The sequence below is a fragment of the Microchirus variegatus genome (genome assembly GCF_963457635.1).
Source record: "Microchirus variegatus genome assembly, chromosome: 19".
NCBI classification, from domain to species: Eukaryota; Metazoa; Chordata; class Actinopteri; order Pleuronectiformes; family Soleidae; genus Microchirus; species Microchirus variegatus.
In genome coordinates this window covers 9,150,135-9,165,524 of record NC_139820.1, presented here as the reverse complement: position 1 = coordinate 9,165,524, position 15,390 = coordinate 9,150,135, and the positions used below count along the sequence as shown (strand labels likewise).

At 44.4% G+C, this 15,390-nt stretch overlaps 1 protein-coding gene across 1 annotated transcript in view; it reads left to right on the top strand.

Moving 5' to 3' along the window:
• The window catches only part of crebbpa (CREB binding lysine acetyltransferase a), a gene marked incomplete at its 5' end in the record, with an annotated part of 36,260 nt that extends 21,983 nt beyond the window's left edge, over window positions 1-14,277 (top strand). The window contains 23 exons of the mRNA XM_083905690.1: window positions 59-176; window positions 265-436; window positions 583-645; window positions 752-873; window positions 1,089-1,301; window positions 1,546-1,866; window positions 2,488-2,667; window positions 2,995-3,163; window positions 3,793-3,911; window positions 4,151-4,390; window positions 4,739-4,827; window positions 5,692-5,772; window positions 5,895-5,951; window positions 7,089-7,166; window positions 7,267-7,334; window positions 7,833-7,983; window positions 8,224-8,370; window positions 8,475-8,588; window positions 8,689-8,854; window positions 9,755-9,922; window positions 10,106-10,267; window positions 10,530-10,811; window positions 10,934-14,277. Coding sequence (XP_083761816.1) covers window positions 59-176; window positions 265-436; window positions 583-645; window positions 752-873; window positions 1,089-1,301; window positions 1,546-1,866; window positions 2,488-2,667; window positions 2,995-3,163; window positions 3,793-3,911; window positions 4,151-4,390; window positions 4,739-4,827; window positions 5,692-5,772; window positions 5,895-5,951; window positions 7,089-7,166; window positions 7,267-7,334; window positions 7,833-7,983; window positions 8,224-8,370; window positions 8,475-8,588; window positions 8,689-8,854; window positions 9,755-9,922; window positions 10,106-10,267; window positions 10,530-10,811; window positions 10,934-13,186 — 5,533 coding nt within the window. The 3' untranslated portion in view covers window positions 13,187-14,277. The remainder of the gene's footprint in view (window positions 1-58; window positions 177-264; window positions 437-582; window positions 646-751; window positions 874-1,088; window positions 1,302-1,545; window positions 1,867-2,487; window positions 2,668-2,994; window positions 3,164-3,792; window positions 3,912-4,150; window positions 4,391-4,738; window positions 4,828-5,691; window positions 5,773-5,894; window positions 5,952-7,088; window positions 7,167-7,266; window positions 7,335-7,832; window positions 7,984-8,223; window positions 8,371-8,474; window positions 8,589-8,688; window positions 8,855-9,754; window positions 9,923-10,105; window positions 10,268-10,529; window positions 10,812-10,933) is intronic.
• Window positions 14,278-15,390: the final 1,113 nt, after the last annotated feature.

Sequence of the window (15,390 nt, the reverse complement as noted above, 5' to 3'; positions counted from 1 at the left end):
ACTGTAGTAGAACTTTCCCGAGATGTTCTTGGCTCTAATTTCTCCTCCTCTATGGCAGAGTACAAGCCATATTCCCGACCCCTGACCCGGCAGCTTTAAAGGACCGAAGAATGGAGAACCTGGTGGCCTACGCCAGAAAGGTGGAGGGAGACATGTACGAGTCGGCGAACAGCCGGGTAGGTTTTTCAAAGGTCTTTAAATAAAGAGTGGCTCATCTTATCAAGGCTACACACCACAATAATAATACATCTACTTCCACCACAGGATGAGTACTATCATTTCTTGGCTGAGAAAATCTATAAAATCCAAAAGGAGCTGGAGGAGAAGAGGCGCTCTAGGCTACAGAAGCAGATCATCAACCAGGCACCATTGGCTGCTCAAGGGACCCAACAGCCAGGACTCGCCCAGCCCAATGCCATGGGCCCAAGGCCACAGAGTACGCATTCATATCATAACACAAATTCAATTAATTGTACATGTTGGCATTGAACAAGCAGCTTTAGCATAAATAAATGATCAATATCGCCAACAAACGTCTTTAGCCACTAATGTGTTGTGTATCTTTGTTCATCTTTTTAATAGATGGACCTGTTCCTCTACCAAACATGCCAAATCAGATCATGAATCGCATGCAGGTTTCACAAGGTACGTCTTACATGTTGCCCCGATGTATCATTTAGCAGCCAAAAAAAATTGAGTGGGACACATGCTTTGTCCGCTGTTAAACATTGTTGCTCGTTCTTTTGTCCAGGAATCAACCAGTTCAATCACATGGCTCTGCCCAATGCCCAGATTTCCCAGGCCCCTATTGGAGCACGAGCTGCCTCACCGATGAACCATCCACAGCAAATGAACATGAGCTCCGTCCCAGCGGTGAGAAGGGCCCTCAATCACACAATCACAGTACATGTGTATGCTTAAAGTTCATGCATGCATATGCATGGACCCAAAATACGTAATATGAGATAATGGTTATGAATGAACATAGATTTAATTAGGTTTTTTCGTTGTTAAATTTGTAATCAGTCGGATTATTTGACTCATCTGTGATCTAAAACAACACTGAATCAGTATTTTTTGTCTTGTAGATGGGCCTATCTCCCTCCAGAATGCCTCAAGCCCAGGGCATGATGGCCGGACATGGTGGTGGCAACATGGTTGGTCAGACGGCCAACCAGGGACAGTTTTTGACTCAGACCCAGTTCCTTCCAGGATCTGCTGCAGTTACCACAACAGGCACCATGAATGTCACTGTGGGCCCTGGCATTGTTCAGCCACAGGCTCAGGCTGCTGTCACTCAGGTGAGACATGAAGAGAGGAGTGTTTTGCTTATAAAGATGCTACCTAATTACAACAAGCTTCCTGGGAACTTAAATCAAATAACTTTTGCAAATCATACTACGCGCTAATTGCACACGGTGCCCTGTAATTCCCAAATTGTGTGTGGTGTTTGTCTGTTTGATCTTACGACTGTGTGTTTGTTTGCTTCTTGTATGCTTGTGTGTGTTTGTCTGCCCTTTGTGTGTGCGCCCTTCTCTCCAGCAGCAGCAACAGCAGCAGCAGCAGCAACAACAGAACGCTAACCTCCCCATGAATGCACTTGGCCCCTCGCTGGGCCCTCAGCTAGCCTCCTCCCAAACCCCCTTGCACTCCACGCCTCCGCCTGCCGCCTCCTCTGCCTCCACGGCTGGGGGGGCCACTAACCTGCCACACCCCAAGCCCTCCAGTCGCAGCTCCACCCCCACCCTCCCTGGCCCTGCCCCAGCACAGGGCACTACCCCACCCTGCCCCACTCAGCCCCCATCCCAGGTGGAGCTCCCCACAGCAGCACAGACGCAGCCCCCACCTCAACCCCCTACTACACCGGTGAGACTAAGACCCTAAGCATGCCCTCCACTCTGAACTCCCCCCACCCATGTTAACTCCCATCCCTCTACCATATATCAGTCCATCCCATCCATATCCATATACTTTGTCATAAATTCACCTTTTCAGCATCCATTACGATGGAATGTTAGATATTTTATAGTGCTTGGCACTAACGTTAAACTTTAAAAACAGTGGCACACATACACAGTACACAGGTACGCTGGTTATTTTTAGCGCTGCTCTCGTTTAATAAACAGACCACTCCAGTAAATCTGTAGGCGCGCTAAAGGAGCTAACGGAGCTAACTGGTAAACGGTGCCTGCACTCCGGTGCTGCGGCACTTAAACTTGACGTCACATGCGCCTTTTCCCGATTCCCTTGTCAGTTGTCATGGAAACGGGTAATGCGTTAACGTTGACGCCAATAACAGCGTTAACCACTGTTAATGTGCCCAGCGCTAATATTTTAACTTGAGGCAGCAAGAAAAAAAATAACCATGAGAGGTGTGCATCTTAGTCTTGGCTCCATTCTTGCATGCAAAAAAAGCAGTGAGGTTATTGCACATAGCTAATATTTCTCTTCCTCTTTCTCTCTCTGCCTCCGCCCTCTGTATCTTAGCTGTCTCAGCCAAGAGCCAGTCTGGATAACCGGGTGCCCACACCAGCTTCAGCTGCTAGTGCTGACTCGCACTCGCAGCATGTTGGAGCAGACCTGCCCATCCAGGAGATCAAAGCAGAGAAGCACCACGACCAACAGGAGTTTGAGGCCGCTGGCGGCAAAACTGAGCCCAAGATGGAGGTGGGTCAAGGCTGCATAGTCTAAAGGCGTTCGTGTGCTTCAAAAGAAAGTGCTTCTGAAACAGCATGTGTGAGCCAATGAACTTATTTCTCATTGGCAGTAGTCGATTCCAAAGTTGATTAATTTTAAAGAGTTGGGAGGAGCAAACCATCTTTTCATCAGTGGACAAGATAGCCTTATGATAAGAGAAGACACAATTTACAATCAAGTGAAAAGTAAAGCATACTTACAGATCCTTCACACCATGAATGTATGACAGAAACACTTGAGATTTAAGCTTAAAATGATGACAATGGCGTAAAGAGTTACTTGCCTGTGTTTCCGTAGACTGGGGATGACTCTGCTTCAACGCTGGTGAAGAAGGAAGAGCCAGAGGAAAAGCCAGAGCCTATGGAAGTGGAGGAGAAAAAGCCGGAAATGAAGACGGAACCCAAAGAAGAGGAAGAGGGTGCAACCAACAGCACAACCTCATCTCCCTCGCAGTCACGGAGGAAAAGTGAGTTTAAAGCCAAGACAACTTGACTGACACTGACTGACAAACAAAAAACAAGCCACTCCGAGTTTTGTCATTAGTAATGTTCAACACACCCACACTGTGCCAACTGTGAGACCAACTGGCATGACTCATTTTTAGGAACCAAATTAAAAGTTGGCTTACACACTTGCTCATTAGCAGAAACTGCAGAACGAGTAGCACCACTATTTACCAGAATATCTACAGGAGCACCATTTGCCTCAACTGACATCATCATTGGATCTTCACAGGATCTTTGAGAAAGCTGTATCGTTAACATAAACAAGTATAGCAACATTATTAGTTGCTTGGCACCAAGTACTGTAATTAATTGGCTGCCTGAGTACTAAGGGTGAACTACGTAAAAAAATACTTAATGCATGTTATTTTTTATCTGCCAACAAATAATTTGAATAACATGAAGTAGTAATCAAAACTCTTGGTATGTACTGTATGTAAGGAAACTCACTGATGTGTTTGTGAATGCAAAGTAGCTTTTTGTCCCAAAATGATGGGACAGTGACAAGAGAAATATGTTGAAGACAGGAAAAGTTTCATGCGAGAGATGGCTACTATTGAACACTTGTCTTCTTGTTGCTTATTTTTTTCAGTCTTTAAGCCCGAGGAGCTGCGTCAGGCTCTGATGCCAACTTTAGAATCGCTCTACCGGCAGGACCCAGAGTCGCTGCCCTTTAGACAACCAGTAGACCCTTTGCTTCTTGGTATCCCGGTAGGTAGTGTTAACATTTATCACCTAATATTGTTTTTTACGAATCAGTGGATTTGATTTGAGGGTCTGAGGATAGAGGGTGTCACTTGCTGTTGACTAAAACTCTTCAAGACAAAGTGTGTTTGTGATGTTGGGCTATATAAATAAAATAGACTTGCCTTGACCTTCATAATTCAGTTTCACTGTTGAAGTTCTTTGGTATGATTTACAAGTATTAATATCCCCTCTTCTCTTTCTAGGACTACTTTGATATTGTTAAGAACCCAATAGATCTGTCTACAATAAAGCGAAAGCTCGACACAGGCCAATACCAAGAGCCTTGGCAATATGTTGACGATGTCTGGCTAATGTTCAACAATGCTTGGCTCTACAACCGCAAGACGTCTCGTGTTTACAAGTACTGCTCCAAATTGGCAGAGGTGTTTGAGTCAGAGATTGACCCCGTCATGCAGGGCCTGGGCTACTGCTGTGGGAGGAAGGTGAGGTGGAGGGGTCACAGTATGGGGATGTTAAATATGCAGTTAGTGGAGAAGGAAAACTTGACAGAAAAGATTACACCTTGACTGACTGTAAATGTGTGTATATATATGTATGTATATGTATGTATTTACATATGTATATATAGCTGCTAAGCATATATATATATATGTTATTTTGATGTTTTTCTACATTGCCCTGCAACAACTGAGCGATAAGGCAGTTTAAGACATTAAATTGAAGCACTAACTTAAAATACTGATCCTTTATACTAAACTCCTGAAGGATTTCTTTACAGATTTTTCTTTGAAATGTTTTGACCTCCTTTGTTGTCTCACTTATGTCTACAGTACGAGTTCTCTCCTCAAACCCTCTGTTGCTATGGCAAGCAGCTTTGCACAATACCTACTGGAGGGACATACTACAGCTACCAGAACAGGTATGTATGGGTGCGTTTGTGTGTGCTATTATTTGCAACTACGGGGTGGCTATGAACTCGACTGTATAAGCAGCACTTAAAATCTTTCAAAATCATGTCATACACACTGTATAAGCAGCACTTAAAATCTTTCAAAATCATGTCATACACACCACACACATGCAAGGAGATTAGCTTATTGAGTTTTAATAAGGAATAAATGCAGCTATTTGCACTATAATATCCATCCCCTACAGCCTGTGATCTGTTCCCCTGTAGCTCTCTAGGCAATGCCATGGTCCATGTGGTACTGCCATCCTGACATACAGAACTAATTTAAAGACTCTGAATTGGTTTTCTATTGGTGTCTATCAAGAGAATTGGTAAATTCACTTTTGCCACCTATTGTCTTTTGTGACAGATGAAAATATCACACTTTGACGCAGGCCACAACAGCATTGCCCATCATTGCCTTTTCCTCCCCAAGTTGTAAGCAGGCACATAACGGTTTGCACGCTGTTCCCTTGCACCCCCTGCTGCATGCAGAGTGCAACTGCAGCCGTTTTTTTCCCCACACACAGTTGAGGCACTTAAAGAGCAGAGCAGAACAGCGGCAGCAGTGTAACACAGCCTGACAGACAGCATAGGCTCCTACAGCGCAGTCTATTTACTCTCTCAATGGGAGCTCAGGGATTCCCTGGTCTCTGTTATAAAACACAAAAATTGAAGTGTTATTTTGTAAACCGTTGTATTGGGCAAACTCCAACAACTGTCTGATGACTAAACATTGCATTTCAGTGAAAAAGAAGACATCTGCGTTAAGGTTTTTGTTTATCTGCGTTTGTAGTTATCTACGTGCCGAATGTGACGTGTTTGTTCTTACAGGTACCATTTCTGTGAGAAATGCTTCAATGAGATTCAGGGGGAAAGCGTGACCCTCGGAGATGATCCTGCACAACCGCAAACGTAAGTAGACTTGGTGGTGCTTTACCCCTTGTCATGGCAGCAAACGCAGCGAAAGTCGCTCTGCAAAGGATGGTGTTTCTTACTCTGCCCTGACTTTTACTTTTACTTTCGGCACACTTCAGGATGATATCGAAAGATCAGTTTGAACGGAAGAAGAACGACATACTTGACCCTGAACCGTAAGTACACGCCAACCAATTAGAGAAGCGAACACAAAGCAGCTTTTTGTTGAATTTGTTTGCATCAGTCTCGAATCACATCTTTAAAAGTTATTTTCTGCCACCCACATCTGGCTTTGTTTTTGCACATTCAGTGCAGTCTGCATATTTTCTCTCTGATCAATCACTTCAGTTTCACTGAGGCCAAGGACAACTCAGCAACGCCACCTGCTGAGTGGAACATAAAACACTGTGTTCAATGAGAGTTTTTCTAACAAAAAGCACAGAACCTAAGTTTGAACTGATTACCATGCGCATAGTGACATTATTAAATCAGATGCAGGTTACCAGGGATTTTCCTGTTGTTGTTTTTTTTAGACCAAGGTGGCAAAGTGGCATTCATCAATATTTCACTCACTTATACAGAGTAGTAGTGGTAAATACAGATGTCGTTAAATTAAGAATAATCTCTTACCTTTACAGGGATTTTACTGTGGCTCTTATCTCTAGCCAGACACTGACTATATTCACTATTATTTATTATTCTCTATTTAATCTATTCTATAATAATCTACTGATATTATATATTTTTCTATTACTTATACATGTATCAAGCTGCCTGACGTCAGTGTCTTTCAATCCGATGAAATGAAGGCAGCAAAACTCTCCAGAAAGAGATCGTTTGTACGTTTGGGGTGCGTTCAAGGACCTCGGCAGGGTGGGAATTCACATGTGTGCCAATTCTAAACAGTGAAAGAAACATCCACAGAGGGGATGATCTTATGTACAGTTTTGATCCATCTTTCTTGCCGGTTTGCCCAGTTCCACCAGTTAAAACAGCTGAAGTTGGAGCTTCTTTGTTCTCGCCTTTGCCTTAGACAGGCAGGGAAAACCTTGGTTACTATCCTCACCTAACCGCCAACAAAGGCACATTTGTATTAATGGCTAGAAGAGTTGGTAACCACTGGAGGAAGAGTGATTTGGAAATTTGTGTCGCTTACTGTTTTAGTAGTGAAGACTTACATACAAATAATAGCATCAGAAACATAAGTAAGATGTGTTAAACAATGTGTCTGGCATCCATGTCAGAGCAGGGAACTTGCTTTTTGAGATAGTATTGCTTCCACAATGTCTTTGTTTGTGTCTGGTGTATTTCAGGTTTGTTGAATGTAAAGATTGTGGCCGGAAAATGCACCAGATATGCGTCCTACACTACGAAGTCATTTGGCCGTCTGGGTGAGATGTTAAACTCGCATTCTCCAATACATACACATCCTCTTCTTGACAAAGTATGATGTTAACATTATGTCTGACTTGTCTTGCTCTCCCTTTATAGATTCATTTGTGACAACTGCTTGAAGAAGAGTGCAAAAACACGGAAGGAGAACAAGTTCTCTGCAAAAAGTTAGTGTTCTGTTTTTTATTCTGTCTGTCCAAAAAACATCCAGTTTAATATAGGGCTGCGACAACTAATCATCAACTATTTGGACAATCGATTTATTGGTTTGAGAGATGTTTCAATAATTAGACCAGGCTTTTTGATTTTTCAGCTTCTTGAAAGTGAATGTTTTCTGGTTTCTTGTAACAAAGAAACCAGGACCAAACAAGACATTCAACATCATCATTTCAGCTCTAGTTTATTATAATACATGACAATGAGATGCTAAGCATTCATTTAATATTTTTACTAAACATAATGGAAATATTATGTAAACAATGGATTATTTGACTAATTGCTGCATGTGTAATATTAATATAAACGTATCATGCAGTGCTGTCTAATAACTTTCTGGCTTCTGCTTGTTTTTGAAGAGTTCTAACCCTTGTTCTTCGGTCTTCCTGCAAAGTTTACTAAAAAACGGACGGTTTTGTAACTCTTTCTCCTCCTGTGTTTAACTGTAGGGCTGCAGTCGACTCGATTGGGAATGTACATAGAGGACCGTGTGAATAAATACTTGAAAAGGCAGAACCACCCTGAGGCTGGAGAGGTGTTCGTGCGAGTGGTGGCGAGCTCCGACAAAACGGTGGAGGTCAAACCAGGCATGAAAGCCAGGTGAGGACATCAGTCATCTGGATAACAAAATGAGTTTTTATGGGATAGAGGCGTGAGTTGTCTTGCAGAGTAGATAATACAAGAAATGTTGATATTTATGGGAATGTTTTTGATGTTTAAGAATGAAACTACAACAAGTCCAATGTCCGAAACACTATCAAAGTTGTCACTGTATAAATGTTACATCAGACATTGATGAAAACCGCTGCTTTACTAATACTCAATTTTCCATTTCAACAGGTTTGTGGACACAGGCGAAATGCCTGAGACCTTTCCCTACAGAACCAAAGCACTTTTTGCCTTTGAGGAGATTGATGGCGTGGACGTTTGTTTCTTTGGCATGCACGTGCAGGAGTATGGCTCCGAGTCTCCTTTCCCCAACACTAGGTCTTTACATCTCATTAACACATGCAGTATGGCAAGAATGAAAATGGCATTTGAGCTTGCATCTAACCTGTGTCTTTTATCCACTTTTCCCTCTACACCTGCAGACGGGTTTACATATCATACCTTGACAGTATTCACTTCTTCAGACCTCGGATTCTACGAACAGCAGTGTACCATGAAATCCTCATTGGCTATCTAGAATATGTCAAGAAGCTTGGGTAAGCCCCTCCCATCAATTCCTCTGCCCAGACACGGAGCGAAGTCTCAGGAGTGAACTTGGGATCCAGATCCTTACTGATCCTTGCGCTATCTCTGCAGGTACGCCCAGGGCCACATCTGGGCCTGCCCTCCAAGTGAAGGAGACGACTACATATTCCACTGCCATCCTCCTGATCAGAAGATCCCTAAGCCTAAGAGACTACAGGAGTGGTACAGGAAGATGCTGGATAAGGCCTATGCGGAGAGGATCCTGCATGACTACAAGGTGAGGAGGCGGAAACGCTCTCTTAAATAGGCTTATCTTCTTGATGTTTAGTCTGTCAAATTTTTTACATACACATTCAAACCATTAAATAGTCTTCGATGGTATTGTATAGATTTAAAGAGCCTCTAATCAGATTCTTGTGTGAATTGCACCATTTCTAATCGGAACACACAGGAGACATATTATGCAATATGTATATCATGCAAAATCAACTTTTTAATCATTTTAATACTTGTATGTGGGACTCTGGAGGCCCTATGAATAGGCAAAGCGTTACAAAAAAGAGGACTCATTCATGTTTTTGTGGTCCGCCTAAGTATTGACCGTTGACCTCTGCACTTATTGCTACGTCACAATGAGACATTCCTGGAATTGTTGTCTCGCGGAGCTCCGCTTTGTCCCTAAAAAACGCGAGAGTGCAGGTGAGGGCAATAGCATCCGGAAGAGCGGAAGTCCGCAAAGTGTTCTATTCTTGGCTGCACAGTGCAGCACAGAGTTCTACACAAACTTCCAGCCTCAGAGGATTTACATGTCCAGTGGATACATTTTGTACATGGCGAGAGTCGGCAAATTACCACTTTTCCAAATGCTAACCGCTGTTAGCTGCCGGAGCCTCAGTGACGCTGACGTAGTTTCCTGTGTGTCATTTGAATTTAAAGAGACAGACGCTCAAAATCGAGCGTTCTAAACAGGGCTGTTTTGGCAGAGTGATTGAACTGCTGTGGTGCTTCATCCTTATGGTATTTTGACCAAAGCATGTCACAGACATGTTCATTAGGACACCAGGGAACTAGGTTAACTTGGAGAAATAGGGTATAATATGTCTACTTTAACATTTATCCCTAACAAGAAATACAAATACATTTGTAACAACATGAATGAATGTTGTCGCACTCTCAGGACATCTTCAAACAAGCGACCGAGGACCGCGTGACTAGCGCCAATGAGCTTCCTTATTTTGAAGGCGACTTCTGGCCCAACGTGCTGGAGGAGAGTATCAAGGAGCTGGAGCAAGAGGAGGAGGAGAGGAAGAAAGAGGAGAACACAGCTACTTCTGAAACACCTGAGGTTAGAAACGTACACAATTCTTTATTTAAATGGAATAATATTTTTAAATTTGGACAGTGTTCACCGCATTTTGAGTTGACTTTGATACCTTAAAATCGAAAATCAATTTGAAGGATTTGGTGAATCGTGATGCCCCCAATAATGAGCCGTTTTCTTATTTCTGTCATTGCATATTTTCTTCAGGGAACACCGAGTGACAGCAAAAACGCTAAAAAGAAGAACAACAAAAAGACAAACAAAAACAAAAGCAGTATGAGCCGAGCCGGTAAGAAGAAGCCTGGGATGCCGAATGTAGCCAATGATTTATCCCAGAAGCTGTACGCCAGCATGGAGAAGCACAAAGAGGTCAGAATCCATTGCTTTTTGCTTTATGATGTAATGTATTTAAACTTCTGCACTTGATCTTTAAATTAAAGCTGAAAAGATGTGCCATTGTGAACAGTTAATATAGGTGGGCAAATGTGATTTAATGTGATTATTACTCCTGCTACCAAGAATTAACAAATGTAAAACTTGATGAATAGCAAGTGAAAGATTGAAATGAAACAGTTTCACTGTGGTTTCTATTTGCTTTACTCAAGCTGTCTTTTTCCACTTTCTGCTGAAGGTGTTCTTTGTCATTCACCTCCACTCTGCTCCTATGGTGAACACCCTGCCGCCCATCGCTGACCCTGACCCTATGCTGTCGTGTGACCTAATGGACGGCCGTGATGCCTTCCTGACTTTAGCCAGAGACAAGCACTGGGAGTTTAGCTCCCTCAGGAGGTGCAAGTGGAGCACCATGTGCATGCTGGTCGAGTTGCACAACCAGGGCCAGGACCGCTTTGTCTACACTTGTAATGAGTGCAAGCACCATGTGGAAACACGCTGGCACTGTACTGTGTGTGAAGTGAGTTACTGCTATTGGAGTCTATTGGATTTTTATATCAAAAATGCAATTTTTAATTTTCAGATGAATTATCATACTTTGAAACTCCTCTAAATGACCTTGTTCTCGCTTTATTTTCTCAGGACTTCGATCTTTGCATCAGCTGTTACAACACAAAGGGCCACGAGCATCAGATGGTGAAGTGGGGGCTCGGCCTGGATGACGACAGCAACGGCCAAAGTGGAGAGGCCTCCAAGAGTCCACAAGAGAGCAGGCGGCTAAGTATCCAACGCTGCATCCAGTCCCTGGTCCATGCTTGTCAGTGTCGCAATGCCAACTGCTCGCTGCCTTCCTGCCAGAAGATGAAACGAGTGGTTCAACACACCAAGGGATGCAAGCGCAAAACCAACGGTGGTTGCCCCGTATGCAAACAGCTTATTGCTTTATGCTGTTACCATGCAAAGCACTGTCAGGAGAACAAATGTCCCGTCCCGTTCTGCCTGAATATTAAGCACAAGCTTCGCCAGCAGCAGCTGCAGCACAGGCTTCAGCAGGCACAGCTAATGAGGAGGAGAATGGCGACCATGCAAGGAAGAACAATGCCTCTGCCTTCCCCTCCGGCCTCCGCTGCCCCCAGTACTCCTACTTCCCATGGCCAGCCCAACACTCCCCAGACACCCCAACAGCCTCTTTCAAACCAGCCGCAGACTCCCAATTCGACAGGTGTCATGTCCCCATCTTTTCCCAGTGCACCTCGCAATGGCCAGCCTCAAGCACCAGTATCCCAGGGCAAACCTGGGCCCCAGGCCTCCCCTCTACACCAGCAGCAGTCCCCTCTCCCTCAGCCATCCCAGCCGCCTCAGCAGCTACAGCAGCAGCAGCCTCCCCTTGCTGCAGTCAAGATGGCACGGCACATCGAGATGATGGCGCAGGCCCAGCAGAACCAGCAGAATTACCGGGTCAATGTGAACGGCTTGCCCATGAACCCCCAGCAGCCACAGCAGCGCATGACTGGACCGATGCAGCCACCCATGCAAATGGTGCCAGGGCCAAGGGGTCCACAGGTCATGCCAACTGGAATGGCTCCAGGACAGTGGCCTGGAGCTGCAGGCCCCATGCAGTCAGCTCAGACTCAACAGCCGGGCCTTGTCCCAGGCCAGACCCCACAGCAGGCCATGACCATGCAGAGAGCCATGATACAACCTCAACAAGTCCAGAGGATGCTTATACCACAGCAGCCTGGTGTCCGGCCACAAACTCCACAGAGACCTGGTACTATAGCCCCCAATGCCCTGCAGGACCTTCTACGCACCCTCAAGTCTCCAAGCTCACCCCAGCAGCAGCAGCAAGTTCTAAACATCCTCAAATCCAACCCTCAGCTAATGGCCGCTTTCATTAAACAGCGAACGGCCAAGTACCATGCCAACCAGCCGCAGCAACTAGCAGGTCAGCAACAGCAGCCCGGCCTGCCCCCAATGCAGGCCATGGCCATGCCAGGCGGGGCAGTGCAGAGGCCAGGGATGCCCCCACAGCAGCCCCAACAGCCTCCTGCACAAGGCATGGCAGCATTAGGGGCTCAAGGGCAGCTGCTGAACACTGCACACAACAACAACCCCCAGATCCAGGAGCTCTACCGTCTTAAGCTCCTAAGGCAGCAGCAGCAGCAGCAACAACAGCAGCAGCAGCAACAACAACAACAGCAAGGAGTGATGCCACAAGGCCATCCAGGCCAGTTCCCTGCACAGATGCAGGGTACCGCAGCTACATACTCTCAGATCCGTATGCAGCAGCAGATAGCCATGCAGACAGGCCCAGGAGCAGCTGGTGGACCTATGGGCCAGCTCCCACCCATCTCTCAGATGTCCCAGCCTGGAATGGGGATGGATTCCACCCAGACTTTGCTTCATCAGCGAATGCTCCAGCAGCAACAGCTTCCTCAGCAGCAGGCCATCCTCAAGCAGCAAATGGGTTCTCCTGCCCAGCCCAGCCCAATGAGCCCCCAGACACATTTACTGGCCGGACAGTCCCAGGGTGGAGCTCACCTCCCTGGCCAGTCCACACTCGCCAACACCCTTGGCAACCAGGTCCGTTCCCCTGCACCCGTCCAGTCCCCCTGTCCACCTTCGCAACAGCCGCCACATTCCAGTCCCTCACCACAGGTCCAGAATCAGCCCCAACCCTCACCGCAACACCCGCCTCCACCACACTCGGGTTCCCCCCACCCGGGACTTGGGGGCCCACTGCAATCCATGGAGCAGGGACACTTGGGGACACCAGAACAGAGTGCCATGCTCCCGCAGCTTAACACACCCAGTAGAGGGGGCCTGAACAGTGACTTGGGGATGGTGGGAGATGCTACAGGTGACACTCTGGAGAAGTTTGTGGAGGGATTGTAGCATTTCTCCTGGGAACTGAAGAGCACAGTCTCGCTCCCAGGGACCCATCCTCCCACTCCTCCTTTCCCTTGGACTTGTTATGCTGTTAGCTTTGTTCCTTTCCTTTCAGTTTTTCAACGGTTTTTCTACTTGGTAAAAAAAAAACAAAGGTTATGTTATGAAAAGAGCAATTTTGGTCATGGAAAAATACAAAGAAAGTCAACACATTAAGGGATTGAAATTTGGAAGGGTATTTCCTTCTTAGGATGTTGAGGAATTTGCAAGATGCTTCTTATTGAAATTTAAATCACAAAGAATATATTTTTGGTTCTGACCAAATGTGTTCAATAATCAGTTTATTTTTGTTTGGTTTGTTATTGGTATGTTTCATGCCTGTCGCATATTTTTTCTTTTTTTTTAAAAAAACAAACAAAAATGTACAATTTCATTATAATATTCATATCTTTTTATTTTGTACCTTTGGAAAAAGACTTAAAGCATTTTTGTGTTGAAACTGTAAAATAAGTTTGTCTGGGAATTGGGCCAGGTTTTTGTTCTCAAACGGTTGTAATCTAGTGTTGTATCATTACTCCATGATGATGATGCGTTCAGGGACAGAGACTGCTCCCTTCTCTTTGTGTGTATGAAGAGCACTCACTTGTATTAAAGTAGGAAATGGACTGCGCCAGGTTGTGTACACACAGGCATGTATGCAGGCACACATGAAGACACTGACACAAACCCTCACAGTCACTAAGAAACACAGCTTTACCTGGTTTCACCAACAAAGACACAAGGACTGCAACCTACATCTCAGTGGCCTGGAATTTAATAAATCTGTCTTGCAGGTGTAGAAAATTGTTGCTTTGACATTAAAAAAAAGAATTTGTCATACGTTTTTGTCATACAAATGTTGTAAAGTGTAAAGAGAGCGTGAGAAAAAGACCAGTCCCCTAAGCTGAGGTGGAATGATCACCGGTTGTTTGTAGGCTACATCTTGGATGATGCCCTGTCCTCTGAATTTTACACTAAGTTGTGTGTTATCTAGGGATGAAGGACATGTTTGAGATTCACCCTGAAAATTGAAATGTTCCACAACCCTCATTCCTCTCCCGCAGAAACTTGAATTAGGGGGATTAACTTTTTCTCCAGTTGTAAATCAAGTTATTAAACAAAAATATTATAAATATAAGGAAAAGAGAGAATGAAATCACTGTATAAACTGGTAAAAGACTCATTTCTTACTTATATACCATATTGTTAAATAAACTGTGTGCAACAGAACTCCAGTACTCTGTTGACTAAATAATGAGCCGTCACTCATGTTTATCTGTTTGTTTGTATCGACTGCACAGTGCTTTAATCGTCAACAGTAAGAAGACATATTGGCAACAGGGATGAGAACACGCCGTAGAAACATTTCTAATGAAACCATTTGTTGTGAGATGGCTGCGATTGTCTGCTCTCCATCAGGTGGGAAAGTAAGTGTAAGTAAGTTTGCCTGAGGTTTTCGGGAGTTCACGAAAAAGGTAAATTCGGTACGTTTTTGTTATCAGTTACAACAACAATAATTAAAATTTGCATCGAGGAGTAGTAGTAAATGTGCATAACTATCAGTTAAAATATGTGGACACATGATCACTCTGACCAGCATGATCTTCATGTTGAAATCAACCATGTGTACAAGATGGAATAAATTAAATTGCATTTCGATGTACTTTTTGCTCTTAATTACAGACACGTAATTATTAAAGCTATTTCCACTATGCAGTTAGTGAACAGATTAGATATTTAGGTTGAAAAGCGCTTAAGCAGGTGTACCTAATAAAGCGGCTATTGAGTGCCTCGGACGACATTAGAAGTAGTATTTGTGTTACACGAGTCTATTACATGTAACGCTGCTGGTCCAATCACATGACCTTCAATGCAGCCCCTCATTGGTTCACTCGCCGTCACACATGAGCGGAAGCGCGAAATGAAGCAGTCGAAATAGATGTTTTTAAAAATAAACCGAGCCTCGTCAGGCACTTGAACGTTTTATTCACCAACTGTACGACAAATAACGTTATAGTTATGTTTTAACATTAGTCGCCACAGTAACGGACTCGAAGCTCAAGCCGAAGAAAAATACTTTAAAAAAAAACCTGGGTGAGGCTACGGTTGTAGCATAAACAGCTAGCTCACTACCTGATATTTTCTCTTCAAACAAAACGCTTCTAAAGCTA